General features: G+C 36.7%; 2 protein-coding genes across 6 annotated transcripts; one reads left to right on the top strand and one right to left on the bottom strand.

Annotated features, from left to right (window-relative positions):
- Positions 1–214: 214 nt before the first annotated feature.
- LOC112559925 (leucine-rich repeat-containing protein 72-like) lies at positions 215–7,103 on the top strand. Of its 5 annotated transcripts, XM_025231420.1 has the most exons (9): positions 218–287; positions 1,080–1,153; positions 1,540–1,609; positions 1,991–2,186; positions 2,402–2,491; positions 2,792–2,941; positions 3,738–3,774; positions 4,095–4,289; positions 5,853–7,103. In XM_025231420.1, the coding sequence occupies exons 1-8, from the start codon at positions 240–242 to the stop codon at positions 4,258–4,260; spliced, it is 831 nt and encodes a 276-aa protein (XP_025087205.1). In that variant the 5' UTR covers positions 218–239; the 3' UTR covers positions 4,261–4,289; positions 5,853–7,103. The 5 variants fall into 5 exon arrangements, with proteins under 5 accessions (XP_025087207.1, XP_025087205.1, XP_025087204.1 ...); XM_025231419.1 differs by having other exon boundaries at positions 4,095–7,103; XM_025231423.1 differs by having other exon boundaries at positions 230–287; positions 1,080–1,097; positions 4,095–7,103.
- A 2-nt stretch (positions 7,104–7,105) lies between these two features.
- LOC112559924 (transcriptional adapter 3-like) lies at positions 7,106–16,289 on the bottom strand. The gene is made up of 11 exons (XM_025231418.1): positions 16,152–16,289; positions 15,854–15,951; positions 15,475–15,611; positions 13,458–13,636; positions 12,824–12,979; positions 12,248–12,503; positions 11,773–11,872; positions 11,399–11,502; positions 10,750–10,860; positions 10,445–10,638; positions 7,106–8,582 (listed from the first exon to the last, which is right to left on the bottom strand). Exons 3-11 carry the CDS (start codon positions 15,581–15,583, stop codon positions 8,442–8,444), a joined length of 1,350 nt encoding a protein of 449 aa, XP_025087203.1. The 5' UTR covers positions 15,584–15,611; positions 15,854–15,951; positions 16,152–16,289; the 3' UTR covers positions 7,106–8,441.
- Position 16,290: the final 1 nt, after the last annotated feature.

Genomic DNA, 16,290 nt, shown 5'->3' with positions numbered 1-16,290 from the left:
TCACCATAATGTCAATAACTTTTTGCACAAAATAACTGCAACAAGCAAGAGGAAGTAGGAAACAGATGAAGCCACATATATTTGCTTTCACCACATTTAAATCAAACAATTAATAAATGCTTTAACCTATATCATGAAACTTTAAAATTAATATCACATGACGTAAATCTATTGTTTTGGGGGATAAATACTCAGAAAGTTTAAAATGACTCCTTGCAGTTATTGTAGCAACCTGCAAAATGGCAGCTGCGCCTCAGATAACGCGATATTCTACTTTGAGCGAATTAGTAAGTAGGGGATGGCTGCCCGATATTTAATCTATCTGAAATTTAACTATAAGTAAACGTTATTTATTTCATTAACGTGTCGAAAATATTTGAAAGTTTTTTTTAATTAAGTGCCACCAGTAATTGATTTTTAAAATATAGAAATGATTATAAAAATTCGACGAGTATTCCCAGACAGAAATTAGCAACAGCTCAACTAAACTGCAGACTGATACTCATCAGATCTGATTTCCAGAGGGAATATGATATCAAATACTCATAAAAAAAACAACCTTTGCGGCATCTAGTCCTGAAGAGAAAAGAGAGCATCCAAAAAAGAATTTTAAAATGTAGTCAGCAAAAATTACTGTTCCAGATATTTCAGGCTCTCTGCTTTGCTATTGGATTATTTATCTGATATCTCACTTCTTCCCCCATCCATGTCCGAAATCTTTATATAGAATAAAGTAGCCTATTGTTCACTCAAGCACTTGAATACAGTGTAGCTATAGGGACTGTGAATCCTATAGGATTATATATATATGCTCATTTATCTGAGCAGACAACAAATATGTATGATTAAAATCATAAACAGTATTAGCTTATTTGATTACAATTTGGCAAGGCAACCTATACAAAATGAGAGTCAGAAAATGAGGATATTGCAATAAAGGTCGGGTGACCAAATTGTTTTCTTGAAAATGTCAATTACCTGGCTGGTGCATATATATGGTTTTATCACTTACTTTTATTTTACTTATTTTAAATTTTGTTTTAGTAGACTGATAATACTTATTCCTGTTTTGTGTGCAGATTGTGAATGGCATTATGGTTAGTAACCGAATTAAAAAAGACAAAGACGTAACAGAATTATACCTAGCGCATAGGTAATTTGCTGATTTACTTGCTTAGAGCCACAATATACTTTTATTCAGAATCTTTATTTCTTTTCTTTTTGATTTTAGGACTGAACAAGAGGTGAAATTAGTGCTAGTAATGTCACTGTTAACATTATCATCATTATTATCACTATCAGTTTAGTGTAGTGTTGTAATTAATTTAATCATTATCAACAGCATTATGGAGAGTACACTCAAAATGAGCAGTTATACAGACCACTGCCTTCCAAATCCATTGTCATAATGAACATGGCACTTGAAATGTCATACTTGAAATGCAAAATTTCTCATACAATGACAAGCTTAATTTATCAGTGATAATATGGGTTTACCATTACAATAACTTACTTCTATTCTTTGATTCTGTCTTGCAGAAACTTGACTGACGTACATGACTTGAAGAGGTTTCCTTATTTGATGATACTGTGGTTGAATGGAAATCAGGTGAGAGCATTCAATGTGCATGAGTATAGTGCAGTCCATAAGACATTAAGAGGTGTTCTTTTAGGTTTATTGTCAAGATCCTCATCAGTGTTGTGCAAATGTATATATACCTTGCATAAGCCCTTAACTTAAAACTTGTATCTCAGATTTTTAAAACAATGAAAGGAAAGCAAGAATTATTATAGAATATGTGTCTCTGTGTGTGTGAGAGAGAGAAAGAGAGAGTCTGTATATTGTTCTATGTGTGTGTATCACTGAGACAGTGAGCGAGAGAAAACTGTTTATGTGCATATATATATAATTTTGTATGTGTATGTGCATGTGTAAGAGTGAAGAAAATTAATGATCCTATTAATGGCAATGTATCCTTAAAAAAACCAGCTACGATACATCACATGCCTAAGCACGAACTTTCGACTTTGCGAACTCTACCTGCATGACAACAAGTTAACAGAAATCCCTGGTGCACTCAGACACTTGACCTGCTTGCGGGTCCTGATGCTGCACAACAATCAGCTGACCAAACTTGAGAAAGTCCTCTCTGAGCTTCAGAAGATGCTGAGTCTGCAGACACTCAGTAGGTATATCAATAGTTCTTAATTCTCCATATCATTCATGTTAATAGAGTCCCCTGCCTCCCCTACAAATTCTGTGCAAGCTCTGGGTAATACTTGGATTATGATGACTTCCGTGTTATATGCAAAAGCATGAGAAGTTGGTTATTGATGTTAACATTTGCATCTCAATTGTTGCTTTATATGGTACAATGTTATTTTATAATTTTTTTTACAGGTCTTTTTGATAACCCCATTGCATTAGAGCCAGAATACCGCCTTTTTGTCATCCACAAGGTACCTTCACTATCACTCTTGGACAGACAAGGTGAACATGTTCATGTGTGTATGTATTATGGGATTGCATGCATGCGTACATGCATATACAAATTTCATCTGCTTGCGCATGTCTGTGGGTGTTTCCATTCATTTTTCAGATACTAACCACACTAACTTTTCTGTTTTGTGGGAACTTTCATCTGTCTAAGATTTTAATTGTTCATTATCTGAGATTGCAAAGAATTGCATGTTTGAAATACACTATATGTTGCATGTTTGCTGAAAGAATTGTATTCACCATTGGAGGACATACCTACAATCTAGCTGTATTATGTTTTGGAATTTACAGAAGTGAGCCAAAAAGAAAAGGATGCTGCACGCAGAATTTTTGATAATAGCTTTGTCAAGATTCAAGAGAGAGTAGCATTTGGACATTGTGTAAAAGGTCCCCTCCATAACCCACCATCATGTAGACGTCCAAAATCTGTCACATATACAGGTACAGTGTCTAGTGGGAAAGATATAGTGTATCTTAAAGGCCAACTCTCATGCAAAACCATTTTCAAGTCATTTAGTGAAAGATACTACATTCCTTAAGACCTGATCGAGTGATAAAAGAAAAAAGAAAAAGAAAAAACTCATTCCCATCTAGGAGATAGAACCCATTGAATATTACATCTCTCACGTGTGCTTTGGAAAGAGATCTCACTTTCCACAATGTCAGAAAGGTAGGTTCACTGATTGGGCAGCACCTCATTAGCATATACTAAAAATTCTTTCATTGGCTGCAGCCTTCAGTAGCAGCATAAACTAGAATTTAGGTCAATCCATATGTGCTTTCCTTCATCAAAAAAACCCCGAAGCTTATTTGTTGTCACAAACTAATGACAACTCTATGTTTTGTTAGATTTCCAGTAACTTTTTGTGTTTTAGGTGGGTTAATCTTTAAAAGTTCTTTTTAAATGTTCTTACTGATAATGAGGTCTTTTCTATCTTATTGTTTTATTTAAATATGTCTTAAAATAGAATGATTTAAATTAAGGCTACATAAGCGAAAGTATAAAAGAAATGTGAGTTAACATGCCCTGGCTTGTCAAGATATTGTTCATTGTTACATAGCACCTTAACAAGGTTTACTGATGATTTGCTCCTGTGACACGTCAGCATTTCAATTGCTGGAAATTGTTTTTTTGAGTCTTTTGTATCGGTGTAAGCCTACTAACTGGTCTTATTTTAACATTTTAAAGTTATCCTTAATGGCTGTGTTTAACATTTACTCTTTTTTTTTCCTGTAGGAGAGAAAGAATATGCAAACAACTATTTAAAGAACAGGTCTGTTAAAAACTGAGTTTTCATTTATTTTGGTGTACTATTATTTTGTAACAAGTTGAAATGGCTTCAGTTTTTCCAAACAAAAATATTTATCTGCAATACATTGGGCACAAAAAAAGCTGGCAGACCAGGGCTGAAGATTATTTTTGACAATGATGTGATTTTTAGTATAATGTGCATTTTGATAATGAGCATCACCAAGTTATGGGATATGAGGTTAATAAATAACTGATTGTCTATGGAGAAGAAATTAATTGTACTGTACTTTGAAAAAGGTGTCTTAGATTCTGATTTTTTTTGTTTGTTTCTGTATGTTACAGCCCCATTCATGAAAATCCAGAAGAGGCCATCCTTAATCGCCGTCTAAAAAAATCACTCACATTATTTACAAGCTTTGACTGGAGCAAAATTCCGCGCTTCTTACAGCGACGCACCTCTGATAATGTGTTTGGAGAACCAGCGATTGTCACCCGTGTTTATCGTTAGTGATCAAGTCTTTCCTCAGAAGACAGAAGGTGGATAAGATTTGAGAAGACAAAATTTATGTTAGAACATTGTATTTGAAAAGATGCCACTGTTGATCAAGTTTGCATTAGAATATATGTCATGCATGGAGAAAAAAGTATAATTTTTGTTTCAACCTATCACATTTTTTAGAATATTCAGGAAAGTAATGAATCGGCACTAGCTGCATGCTGTGCTGGGCCCTACAGGCAAAAGACAAAATGCTGGGCCCCTTACCCCATTAAAAGTGAATATCATTTATTTTATCTGCACAAATATAATGATGCTTTTAAGTCTATTTTTAATAGAAATTTCAAGCAATGAATCTAGCTTAAATATTATCAGTAATGATTGTTGCGGTCAGTCTCAGGACTCAGAGTGATTGTTACGTGATAAAGACCACGACTGTAACGACCCATTTGTGCAATGAAAAAATGTGCAAAAAATTAAGTTACAACACCACTATTGCAACCCTTTAATCTACACAAGCAAATAAACACTATAAGAAATAAGGAAATAAAATTAAGGTAAAAAAAACAAATTAAGGTAATAAAATATTCACAGCTTCTTGACAGGGTATAAAAATGATGCAAACTTCACAAACTCTCATGACGTGGCTGCAGGACAATGGATGCATTGTTCCGTCTTATACAGCTAAGCCCAGTTCACAGATATATTCTTATAGAACAGTTCATTTCACAGATCTTCTGACATACCTTTAATGATTCAGTTTTGGAAGGATGATAGAGATCCAATTAAGTTCCCAAAACAGACAATTACAAAATAAATTCAAACAGCAGCACATGTCTAATTGATATCTATTAAAGGCCTTAATACTCTTATCAACTAAGGACATTATTGTGACATTAGCTAAGTTTCTTCAGTTCATAGTGTATACAAATATTGAGCATAAAACAGTTGTCATAACCAAAAAGAAACATGCATAGCAAAATTAAGTCAGTGCATGTTGTTGTCCTCGCTGAACTCAGCTGCAGTGTTTCCTTTGCATGAGTGCGGAACTTCTAACTTTGGAAAGAAAGAGAAAGGTGAGGCTGGCATGTGGTCCCATCCATCTGCTAGGGTTCTGCCCCGACCGTCACCTTCCCTACTCACCAACACCGCCCTTCCCTTGCCTTTGTGGTCCCTCCTTCACCCTTCCGCCCTCTAATCTTCCCTGCTGATTAGCTTCAAATGTGCCCGTGAATAATGTGGTTTTCCTGTAATACATAACCTGAGAAGCTCATGTGGTGAAGTGAACCTACAAGCAGAGGAAAGATGTCCTGCAAATGTCATTCTATGAAAGTGATATTTTTCCCTAACATTTTTTTCATCACTTAAAAACAAATAAACAAACAAACGAAACAGCAAGCCATCTTTGCTTCCCCTTCGTGACTGCTCCCTAAGCAAGTCTAGTTTGACTATTGGTAGAACCAACCCTGATTGTTTCAGGTATAAAATTCAGATGTGTTTTTAAAATGACTTTTATTGTTGCAATGAAGCTTTTGAAAATATGTGTACCAGTATTTAATATGTTCTGTGTTGTTGCTTGGTTCTTTTGGTGTTTCCACCTAAAGCTGATTTCACACTGAGGGAAAAAGAAAAGAGGAAACCACAGTACTCATAGAAATCCCTGATGATCAGGCCTGCAAACAAGTGTCGCATACAAAGAGCGTTCCAGGACACGATCTGAATCCAGGGCCTATCGCTGCAGTGGTGATAAGCAAGTGTTTTAACCTCTACGTGACCAGGCGCCCCCATCATCACAGTGCTATCAAAGGATACAGGATTTTTCTTGCATATCAGTCCTTCCACATGGAGTAATTTACATGCAAATTAGCATATGATTATGTCTATTTTATATTTTAATCAAAATATACACATCACAAAAAATGCAATAACCTGTTTATTAATGTTACATTAGATTAATTTATTATGTTTTTCACCAATTGAATAGTGCTTTTCAGCTTACTTTACAAATTATTTTTTTGTGTAAAAGGTTTTACAATCTTGTTGTTTGCATGTTTTAATAAATCTTCTACTCCTAGAATGATAAAGTAATTTTGTGTGCATTAAACTTGCTGTAATCTTGTCTATTATTAAGTGATTTACAGAGAGGCATCAGCTCTGGCATAATCCTTTGACCTCTATCATATAGTTATCTGCTCGCACCAAGACCACATAGAATCTAACTGAAACCTAAGCTGAGATTAGCTTCTAGCCCCAGTTTAGCCACTTAACCTCCTTGGCGATAATTGTAAGCATTATTCAAGCTTGGAATTTTATGTAAAATTAGTTAACCTTGAATGGTATACAGAAGTCAAAACCCGAGCAGCTGCCAGTGGTGTGCAACTCCAAAGACTCACTTTTTTTGTTCTGTAGCACACACATTTTCATGGAATTTGTTACTTCCCTTGTCAATTTCCAGCTCTTAGGCACCTTCTAACCAAATGACTACTTACAGTCAACATACAAAGTATGCATTTAAGTGCTGAAAATTTTTATGGAAAACTTTATAAAGAGGACAAGAATGGCCCTGTGATAGACTCAAATTTTAATGAGAATTCTGCCTGAAAAAAATTGTTTGAATACTTCAGTGACGTTCAAACACTACTGTTAAAGATGAACATGCAGCCTAGCTTTGGTACCAACCCTGAGATAATCACACTTGGAATATGTGACTGTGATGTCAATGTTGCTTGCCTATGCAAATGTGGAAGGGTTACATATCTGAGTGATCATGCCTATCGATATTTAGGAGCATCACCTTTACTTTTCTTTTACCAAATCTGTGGCTGAAAAATATCAAATGCAAAAACAAATTCAAATACGTTGTTTGTGGTATTTTATTATTCTTAAGAACATGAAATCTCAAATCATAATTTTTTTAAGCATTCACATAAACATAAAAACTCACAAGAAGCAGGTTCTTCATTTGGGATCTTTGTACATGGCCTTCCAGTGTGTTCTTTTCTGGGAACACAGATTTCTGCACAGGAGCTTCTTGCATATTCTTTTCTAGGAGCACAAAGTTTTAAGAGGCAGTCTCTCTCAAACTCATGCTGAAAGATAACCTTCATAAATGCTATTCATACATACATGGAATTGCAGTGACCTTCAAATCTAAGGATCTCAAAACAATAACATTTGAGAGTGACTTTCCTTGATGCATGGGATCTCACACATTCAAGCATGCCTAACCTGAATGATGAACCTCCAAGTCTTGTTTTCAAGACTATTTTCAAGAATAAGCAAACTCCAAGTAGGAGTTTTAAACTTGTTCCAATGGAGAAAGCCGAGATTGCAAGACCAATGAATCAGTAAGCCAGACATGTCAGATCGTAGTCTCTTTAGTGAGTAAACAACATTTAGAAGTGCCCTTCAGCGAAAAACTACACAGCTTGCTTGTTTCACGTTCAAACCTTGCAATTCTTGAGATTTTTTCCAGAACCTGGAATATTTTGAATAAATCTTACAGCCCCATACAGCTCCAGATCTAAAGAACCCATCCTGTCAGTCAGGCCACATATTTGCTCTTCATCAGGGTGGGCAAAGACACCAAATTATAATTGCACACTTCATCACGTTTTACTCTTCATAATGCACAGTTTTTCCAAGGAAAGCAACAAAACTGGACACAGATGGTTTTAACAGAAGACAGTATAAAGTAAGAGCACTTCCCTCATACCGCAGATAGCATGTGTTGTGACCAAAAGGCCTCGCAAAAACAAATGCTTTTTAACAATAATTTGCCTGTTTCACCATTAATGTTTCCTCAGATTAAGGAAAAATATTTTCATGTAAATATGAAAATAAAAAATGAGGCTCTTAAGACAATCAGTTGTTTTCTGTTTCAGCAGCCAATTAATCTTTCTCATTTTCTAGTTTTTATTTAAAATAAAAAATAATGATTGGATGTCAGACGAAAAATAAAATCCCTGTAATTTATTTGAATGCTAATAGATGCTTAATTGCTGCACAGACTTGTTCATAAGGTTCTCAAGACCAACACCATGACCCATCATAATAACATCCTTAGAATAGACAAACATGTGGGAAAACAAGATTGTGTCAGCATTTGTGACAAATTGTCAAGGCTGGAGGTTCACAATCATGTTTCAATGTGAAGGCAGGTCAGGTAGAAAGATACTTAAACAGAAATCAGCTCATTCATTATAGCTTTCGTCTAATGTCTGGTATATTGTCCACCACTCTTTCAGAATCTTCTTCACTGACTCTCGTTCCCTTTTTAGGTTGAGCTTCTTCTTCTGTCGAGCCAAGGTCAGCTTGCGATACTCCTCATGCAACTGCCAGACAAAGGTCACACAAATCTGACTAAATATGCTTTTGATAGAGTAAAATCAAGTACACTTTACTGGATTAAAGTTACAGAATATAACTTAAACATTGCTAGGCCCTCGCAAACCTCTTTTGGCAAGTGCAAAATAATGAAATAATGACTACTTTTATATGGCTTTAACCTGTAATGCGCCACAGCACTCATTCAAACAGGTTTCAAGGTCACAGCAGTGTCATGTGGTAACTTGAAGCGGGACATAAAATAGCTCACAATTAAGGTCTAGTCTCCAACCGGAAAGAGACGTATAGAACCGGGTCCAATGCCAGGGTGTGGTTGCGGCCCCAGATGGCCTTAGGTGAAGAGTGTTGGGTGCATGTGTTTGTCCAATAGCATCATTTGTTGTGAACGCACAAAGTAAGGGAACAAGAACTCTGAAGGGCATTTCTAAGCTCGGCAACATGAACAGAGCACTTGGTCAACAACTGATACATCTTCAGCTTTCTTCTACGCCAGGGAACTTTTCTTTGAGACCAAGGCCTGAATACTTGGGTTAAAAAAACCTTGACATAAGGGGCGAGTCAGTGACAGCAGACTACGAGGACTGCCAACTGCTGTCATAAAACTCCAAGAACTACATGACCAGAACTTGGGTGATCTGTGAGAGGTATGTTCAATGCCGAGGCTGGTAGAAGGAGTTGTTTTCAAGGAAGAAGAGGATGTCTGTGTGCCATAGTTATGAAGCAAGAGTTAAGTCATTTCTCCAAGGCAAAATAGGGAACTCGAAAAGTGTCTTCTTTCCAAAATTCAAAAGTGGCCTTCACACACCGCAGGCACTACTTCATATTATTTTAACTCAGGGCATTTTTACCACTGCTTTATAACTATGGTTATATGGGTAAAACAATACATGCAGGGTCTGAATACCACTTTATAATTTTGGAAACAAGATGCTTGTCCTTGAGTTCCCCATGTTGCCCAAGGCAAATACTTACCCTCACTTTAAAACTACCAACAGAGCACTCTAAAGGACTGGTGCTGGGTTGGGAGGATTACATCACATCAAGGTGGTGTTCATTCGGTGGCTGTTTATCCTACTGTGTGCTGTATAACAGTGTAGTTATGAACAAACAGTTGTGGAAGAAATCATGTGCTATCCCTGGAGTGGGACAGAGCTCAGTATCTATGTTACTGGGAGAGTAGTCATTGCTCTCTGATGTGGTGGCAGACTGAGCGGGGAAATGACAGCGCAGACAGAATGCTTTGAGAAGAGTCATTAGTGTGCTCACTGCATCACAAGAATGGACTCGAAACATTCAGAGACTGAGATGAGGGAAGAACTTGCAGTATAAGAGCAGCAGCAACAACTGCCAGAGCTAAGCTGATGTATGTGAGAGTAGATGGTGTTTTTAATGGGAGTTAACAGCACTGTAGAGTTGTAAGTATGAATAGCTCAGAAAGTACTTATAAATGAGCCAAATAGTTGTACTTAGCATGATTGGTGTGTTATTAAATCTTTTAAATGTTTTGTTCAGGGAAGAGCAGGGATGGGGGCTCATAAGCTAAGTGGCAAGGTTTTTAGTGACGGATGTGTGAACATTGTATTGTTCTACTGCAGGATTGTCTTAATGTGGGTAGCTAGAATCACATCATAACTGTCACCCACATACCCAGTTCTTTAAGGTCAAAGTCCACGTTTTGACAAGAAAACACAGGAACACTGTAAAAAGCAGTATAGGCTGACAGAATAAAAACTTGCTATTATTAAGAATTCAAATGAGAAAATATAAAGAACACACTGCTGCTACTTCTATCAAGTAGTTACAGATTTTAATATCTTCAATACTGGTTATTAATGAAAGGGAAGCTAACCTTGGCATCACATTCATCAAACTTTTTCCACAGCTGCTGTCGAGCCTGCTGCTCTTTGGCTTTCTTCAGCAGATCCTTAAGGTGCTTCACTTTCCACTGCAGGAGAGGCCGCAGCTCTGCCTGAGCATGCTTCAGCTCCTGCAGGATCTCATCACTTGGGTCATCCTCCACCTCTTCCTCTGTCTCTAGAATGCCTGCGTTCAAAAGTAAAACAATCAGTCTAGCATGTACACACAAACATGTTAATACAAACACAAAATCATTCATAATGCAACCACCAAAACAACACAGGTGTGCCAAACAACCTTGTTCTTCAAGTTCCTGCTGTATGCGCCGTTCCAGTGTGGCTGGGTTACCTATGTTCAGCTGCTTGGCCAGCATCCGTGGTGAGATGGCAGGTGCTTCATCAGCATTATCTACAAAAGTGAATTTCTTACATTGAAAAATATAGTCTTCGCTAGCATTCAATTGGTTCCTAATGACTTTGTATTATGCTTTAAATATGTAAAATGGGATGGGAAAATGGTGATGCTGAATTAGAAGGGATGAGGAGGAAGATTAGCCATAACCCAGGGAAAGTGAAATGTCACCTGTCAACTGATGCTATAAATCCTCAATACCCATGCAGTGAAATGATTTTGTATTCCTCAGATACCAGCCACAACAACAAATATAACATTTCTTTGTCAGGCAGTAAGTTAATGTACTTACTAAAAGAGTAGCACAAGAAACAAATAGGCACAGCCTTCAAAATATAACAACAGTGGGAGGGGGGAGGGAGAAGGGAGAATACCATGTTAAAAAAAGGATGAGACCACTATCTGTTGGTCTTAAGGATAGCAGGCATCAAAGGTAGTCACTAAGCTGAGAGAGGAGCAAGGCATTCCAGATGCTGGGGGAAGAGAAAGTAAGGAAGTAACAAGTATGCATTAAGGCAATGTTCCAACTACTCACCTCCCATATCTGTCATCACATCATCCATTGGAGTCATGAGATTCTCCTCGAGCAAGGCAGAAACCAGACGCTGGGTGAGGGGACCAAACGGGGATTCTTCCATGCTGAAGCACAGATGTATTTTATTTCAGCTATCTATCATTTTTCTGATGAATATTTAACTGTAGTAGCCTTGTGAACACATAGTCTTTAGTACACAGCTCTAACATCTACCCTTTCTTGCTCTCTCACTCATTTTCTCTCTCTCACTCGTACTCTGCAAAACTATGCAAAATACAGAAATGCTTGGTGGAACAGTATTGGACAACCAGGTACCAGTATTCATTCAGATAACTGAAGTATGCAACAAATAAAGGAATATGTACACCACAAACCTGCTTTCCGCTTTCTTAAGCAAAGCAGAGGCCTCATTTGGTCCATTGCTATTCTGACTTGAGTGATTTGAGATCCGCTTTTTGTCATTCACTTTCGCACCTGCATGAAAAATGCATGTTAATAATGTTCAGTCTCCTTTTGTCAGCAGCACCACCAGAAAGAGGAAGACAAAATGGATGCACTTTGCTGATGATGCAATGATAAAATATCCAAGTTTGCTTATTATGATTATCTCACTCTGATTCAGCATAGAAACCACCTGACTACTAGACTTCAGATTAAAAATTTTTTTTTGTTTTTCCATGGCAACTCAAGAGCCTGTGTAACATAGCCTGTGATTGTGAAAGATGTGCTACATGATGTAGACTACCATGAATTCAAAAGACACTTTTCTACAATAGCAGTGAAATCTTACCCATCTTGTGAAACTCTAAACAAGTACAATTCTAAAGCAAGTGCAAGGAAAAAGCATACCTTCTGTCATTTCCTCAAGAAGATCCTCTTCTGCCCACACATCACGATAATGTCTACCCAAAGGTGGTATTTTGAAGTACGCAGCATCTTCATCATCATGTTTGCGCAGCTGATCCTCAAGAAAACGGATGTCATCATCGGTGATGGGACGTGAATAAGCCTCCATGGCCTGCCAGAAACGGTCAACACACTCATTCTTTACCACTCGTGGCAGATCTGTGGACAAACTTCCCCCCTCACCTTCCACACCTTTGGTCTGCAAAAATAATTAAGTAGCAGAGTTAAAATACCAGATATGAATTTAACATATCACTAGTAATCAATAAAATGCAAGCGACATGTTCTAAAAATGATTTGAAATGTATTAAGAAAAGAATAAAAAGTTAGCATTTGCTTTCTGATTTAATGAGCATAGTCATTATGATCCAAAACCCTAAAGAAATCAATAAGATACAAAAGCAATAAACAAAATAATTCCAGGCATATGAAAATTTTACTATCCTCTCCATCACGACTATAATGTATGTACCAATTTGTCTACCGAAATATAATGCATGTACCAATTTGTTTACCAACCTGCGGAAGTTTGCTCTTGCTGCGGGACAAAGGAGATGCTACACTACTGGATGCCTGCGTGGCTTTACTGGTGCCACTCATGTCCTTAAACTTTTTGCTTGGTCGCTCCTCTGCCATCGCACCCTTTCCTCGTTTTCCTGCGACAGGTTCTGGCTGCTGAAAGTAGACAACTCTAATATTCACAAATTGAGTAACAACAGACCACCCAATCGTACATTCTAACTTTTGATCATTTTAAAAACAGTCATATCTAGAAATAAAAATGTTTTTCTGTAATAATAACATTAATCATAATAATCCAGAGCACACAGGCCAAAGTAATAAAAAGGTATATGATGCATGCACCAACTAGACAAAAAGAACATAAAACATCATGCACTCTTTCCTATAAATTTTTTTTAAAAGGATACAAAAACAAAATTAGAAAAAAAGAAAGAAAATCCACATGCGAAACCCAAATAAACAGACAAGGCATACGCCAGACATAAAATAAGCCCACCAAAGACTTCAACAATTAAGGCTGAAATGTTGTCATATTTCAAAAACAAAAAACAAAACCAAAAAAAAAAAATCCCTCTAAATAAACAATCATTAAATCAGGTAAAAAAAAGTCCAATTTCATATCATTGCATACCACTTTTCCCACCGTCAGAGGCTTTTTATCTTTCTTGTCCTGCCAGTTAACCAGGACTTGAATCTCAGATTCCAAAAGTTTCAGGCGCCTCCCAACAGATGCTAGAAGCCGTTCAAGATCTCCCTGCAGTGTATCAAGCTCTTCAAGACCAAGGTTATCATCCTGGTTACGGGTCAACACTGAAAAGTGTTATGTGGAAAACTTTCCATTAAACTGACAAAAAAATAAAAAAGGAAAAAAAGGAAATTCTATATTTGAATGTTCAAAAACTTAAAAAATGGCAAAAGCTTTAAATACAGTGGCAGTCTTTGAACCTAAATATAATAATAATAATCACAGAATTTGTACAGCATGTTTCCCCATGTGGAGGTGAACACAATATGCCATGCACAAAGAGAATCCCAACACCTGCATTCATCTAATGCTTTTTTTTAACTTTTCCAGTGCTTACAACACAATGTATGCTTGTTCAAAAACTAATTCGGATGAACATTGATACTAGAACTTCTCTGTTGATCTTAGACTATCTGACCAAGAGACCTGTTTATAAGAATTTCTAGTAATGTCATTTGTGATACTTTGTACGCCATTGCTGGTGCTCCCCAAGGAGCTCTCTTCTTTCTTGTTTTCCCTGTACCCTGCAGAGTGTAGATACAGGAATGAAAACTGCCCTACAGTTAAATTTGCAGATGACACCAGACTCACAGGACTGATTTCCAACAATGATGACTCCTACTATAGAAAGGAGATGGAACATTTTCTTTAAATGTCAAGAAAACAAATGATTGTAGATTTCAGGAAAGAGAAGGCTGATTTTGATGATATACTCATAAAGGGTGAGGTCATAACAAAAGTAGACAGTTATAAATATTTAGGTACAACTATCAACAATGAACTCATTTTAAAAGCTTATGTTGATAGTGTGGACAAGATAATGCATAGCCACCTTTAAGGTTTGGGAAAACTTAGATCTCTAAATGTGTGCCCTGAACTCTTGCAACTATTCTACACCTCACTAATATGCAGCATTGTAATTTTTGGCCAAGTGTGCTGGGGTGGGAGCATAGCCAAACAGGATAGGGACAACCTGAACAAAAACATTAAAAAAGCAGGAGGGGTGATTGGGAGGGGGCAAAATCACTTAGAGACACTGAATCATAAGCTTCTGTATAACAAACTGAATCCACATATACAGCAAAATCATGGTCAGGACATATCTTCGAGTGAAGGTTCTTATGCAGCTGGCCCCATTCTTGTTTTATTTTTTTTAACCATCATGTAATGTCATATATGCATGGCAGATAAATTAATTTCCTGAAAGGGATTAATAAAGATGTTTTAAATTAAATAAATATATATAAATAAATGCAAAATTTGTAAAGCGTATACCCATACTCTTAAGAAGCATGCTCTTGGCATCTAAGAACAAGAACAAAACATGGACAGCATACGACGAACAGGAAAACAAAGAAATAATGTATGAACTATAAAAGAATAAATAACTAACAATGAATAACATCAAATACAGAAAACGAAAAGAGGAACCAAATAACAAGAACTGAGAGTAACATAATACTACAAAAAGGAAGACAAGCAGGAAAGGGTGTGAAAAAGGACTAGCATGGTGGGAAAGGGTCTTAGGAGTAATTTTTACTGAAGAGATATGTTTTCAGTGCACATGTGGGTAGGTGGTGGATATATGGAAAGCAATAGAGCTCCATTGTTTTGCTGCAAAATAACTAAAAATCCTGTGTCCATTTTTTTATTGTTCTGGTGACAGGAAACGATCGTCAAATGAGGAGTGGAGTTGTCTGGCTGGGACGTAAGGGAAGTTCTAAGAAATAATCAGGGCAGGTGCCAGCAAAGAAATTAAGTATTGTATTTGTATAACCAGTTACAGAAAAAAACAATGCTCTGGATCAGATCTGAATCCAGGTGACCAGCTCTTCACTGTAATGCTCAAATGTTAAACCCTGCTAAATTTAAAGGATTTCTCTGGACTCAAAAAATGCATAACCTTGGGTGAATTTGTGACACTCTTTGGTGTGGTCAATCGGTGTTAAGTCTGGAAACTGTAGTGGGCAGTCTTTACTGTCTTGTTGAGGGGTCTTCCCTTTTCCTTTCATTCTCACTCCTCACAATGAACACTTCTCGCTGTTAAAGTAAAGTAGAAGTTAATTGAATGTAATAATTATTACATTATAATGTTTCAATTAACCATTTATGAATATTTTGTGTGATAAAGAGAGGAAGAATGAAAGATGCAGTCACAACAAAGATAATGACAGAAATACACACTTAATCGTGATAAAGTGATGTTTAATAATGTCTTGACTAACAAATTTGAAACAGCTATGTAAAAGTTACCACTACAATAAAAGAAAACAAATACGTACCATGTATCTTATTCCTCTATCCTATACAAATATAGCTGCTCTACAAAGCAACAATCTGACTCCCTTTATAGAAGACATCAAACAGTCCGCTGTATTTGCTGAAAGCAAACCGTATCTCTGTATTACTATGTTCTAATGTATAGCATTATATCACATTTGTGGTCTGCTATGGAACTTCAAGATGCTCTAGTGTAGTTCTGTCGTATTCTATGGAAAAAGAAAAGGCTGTTGCGATCTTTTATTTATTTTTTGTGAATTGTGCACCACGGATACATTGTAAACACCAAAAATGTGTTACCTTTTCTAAATCGATGACTTTAGTTTGAATGTATGTACGACTAAATTACAAAAGAAAACAGCAAACACTTGTAGGTTTGCACCATGTCAGCCTAACTTGTTTTATTGTTCGACCAATCACTTCTGTTGTACAAACCCGT

The sequence above is a fragment of the Pomacea canaliculata genome, linkage group LG3, assembly GCF_003073045.1.
Source record: "Pomacea canaliculata isolate SZHN2017 linkage group LG3, ASM307304v1, whole genome shotgun sequence".
Classification (NCBI taxonomy): Eukaryota; Metazoa; Mollusca; class Gastropoda; order Architaenioglossa; family Ampullariidae; genus Pomacea; species Pomacea canaliculata.
Note: the sequence above shows the minus strand (reverse complement) of the source record. Positions and strands in the feature narration are given on the sequence as shown.

Coding starts and splice junctions, on each gene's coding strand:
- LOC112559924 (XM_025231418.1), bottom strand. CDS start 15,583: ATGAAAGGAAAAGGGAAGACCCCTCAACAAGACAGTAAAGACTGCCCA. Junction 11,873..12,247: donor TCTTGAGGAAATGACAGAAG/GTATGCTTTTTC, acceptor TTTTTCATGCAG/GTGCGAAAGTGAATGACAAA. Junction 11,503..11,772: donor CTTAAGAAAGCGGAAAGCAG/GTTTGTGGTGTA, acceptor TCTGTGCTTCAG/CATGGAAGAATCCCCGTTTG.
- LOC112559925 (XM_025231420.1), top strand. CDS start 240: ATGGCAGCTGCGCCTCAGATAACGCGATATTCTACTTTGAGCGAATTA. Junction 2,492..2,791: donor ATCACTCTTGGACAGACAAG/GTGAACATGTTC, acceptor TGGAATTTACAG/AAGTGAGCCAAAAAGAAAAG. Junction 2,942..3,737: donor AAAATCTGTCACATATACAG/GTACAGTGTCTA, acceptor TTTTTCCTGTAG/GAGAGAAAGAATATGCAAAC.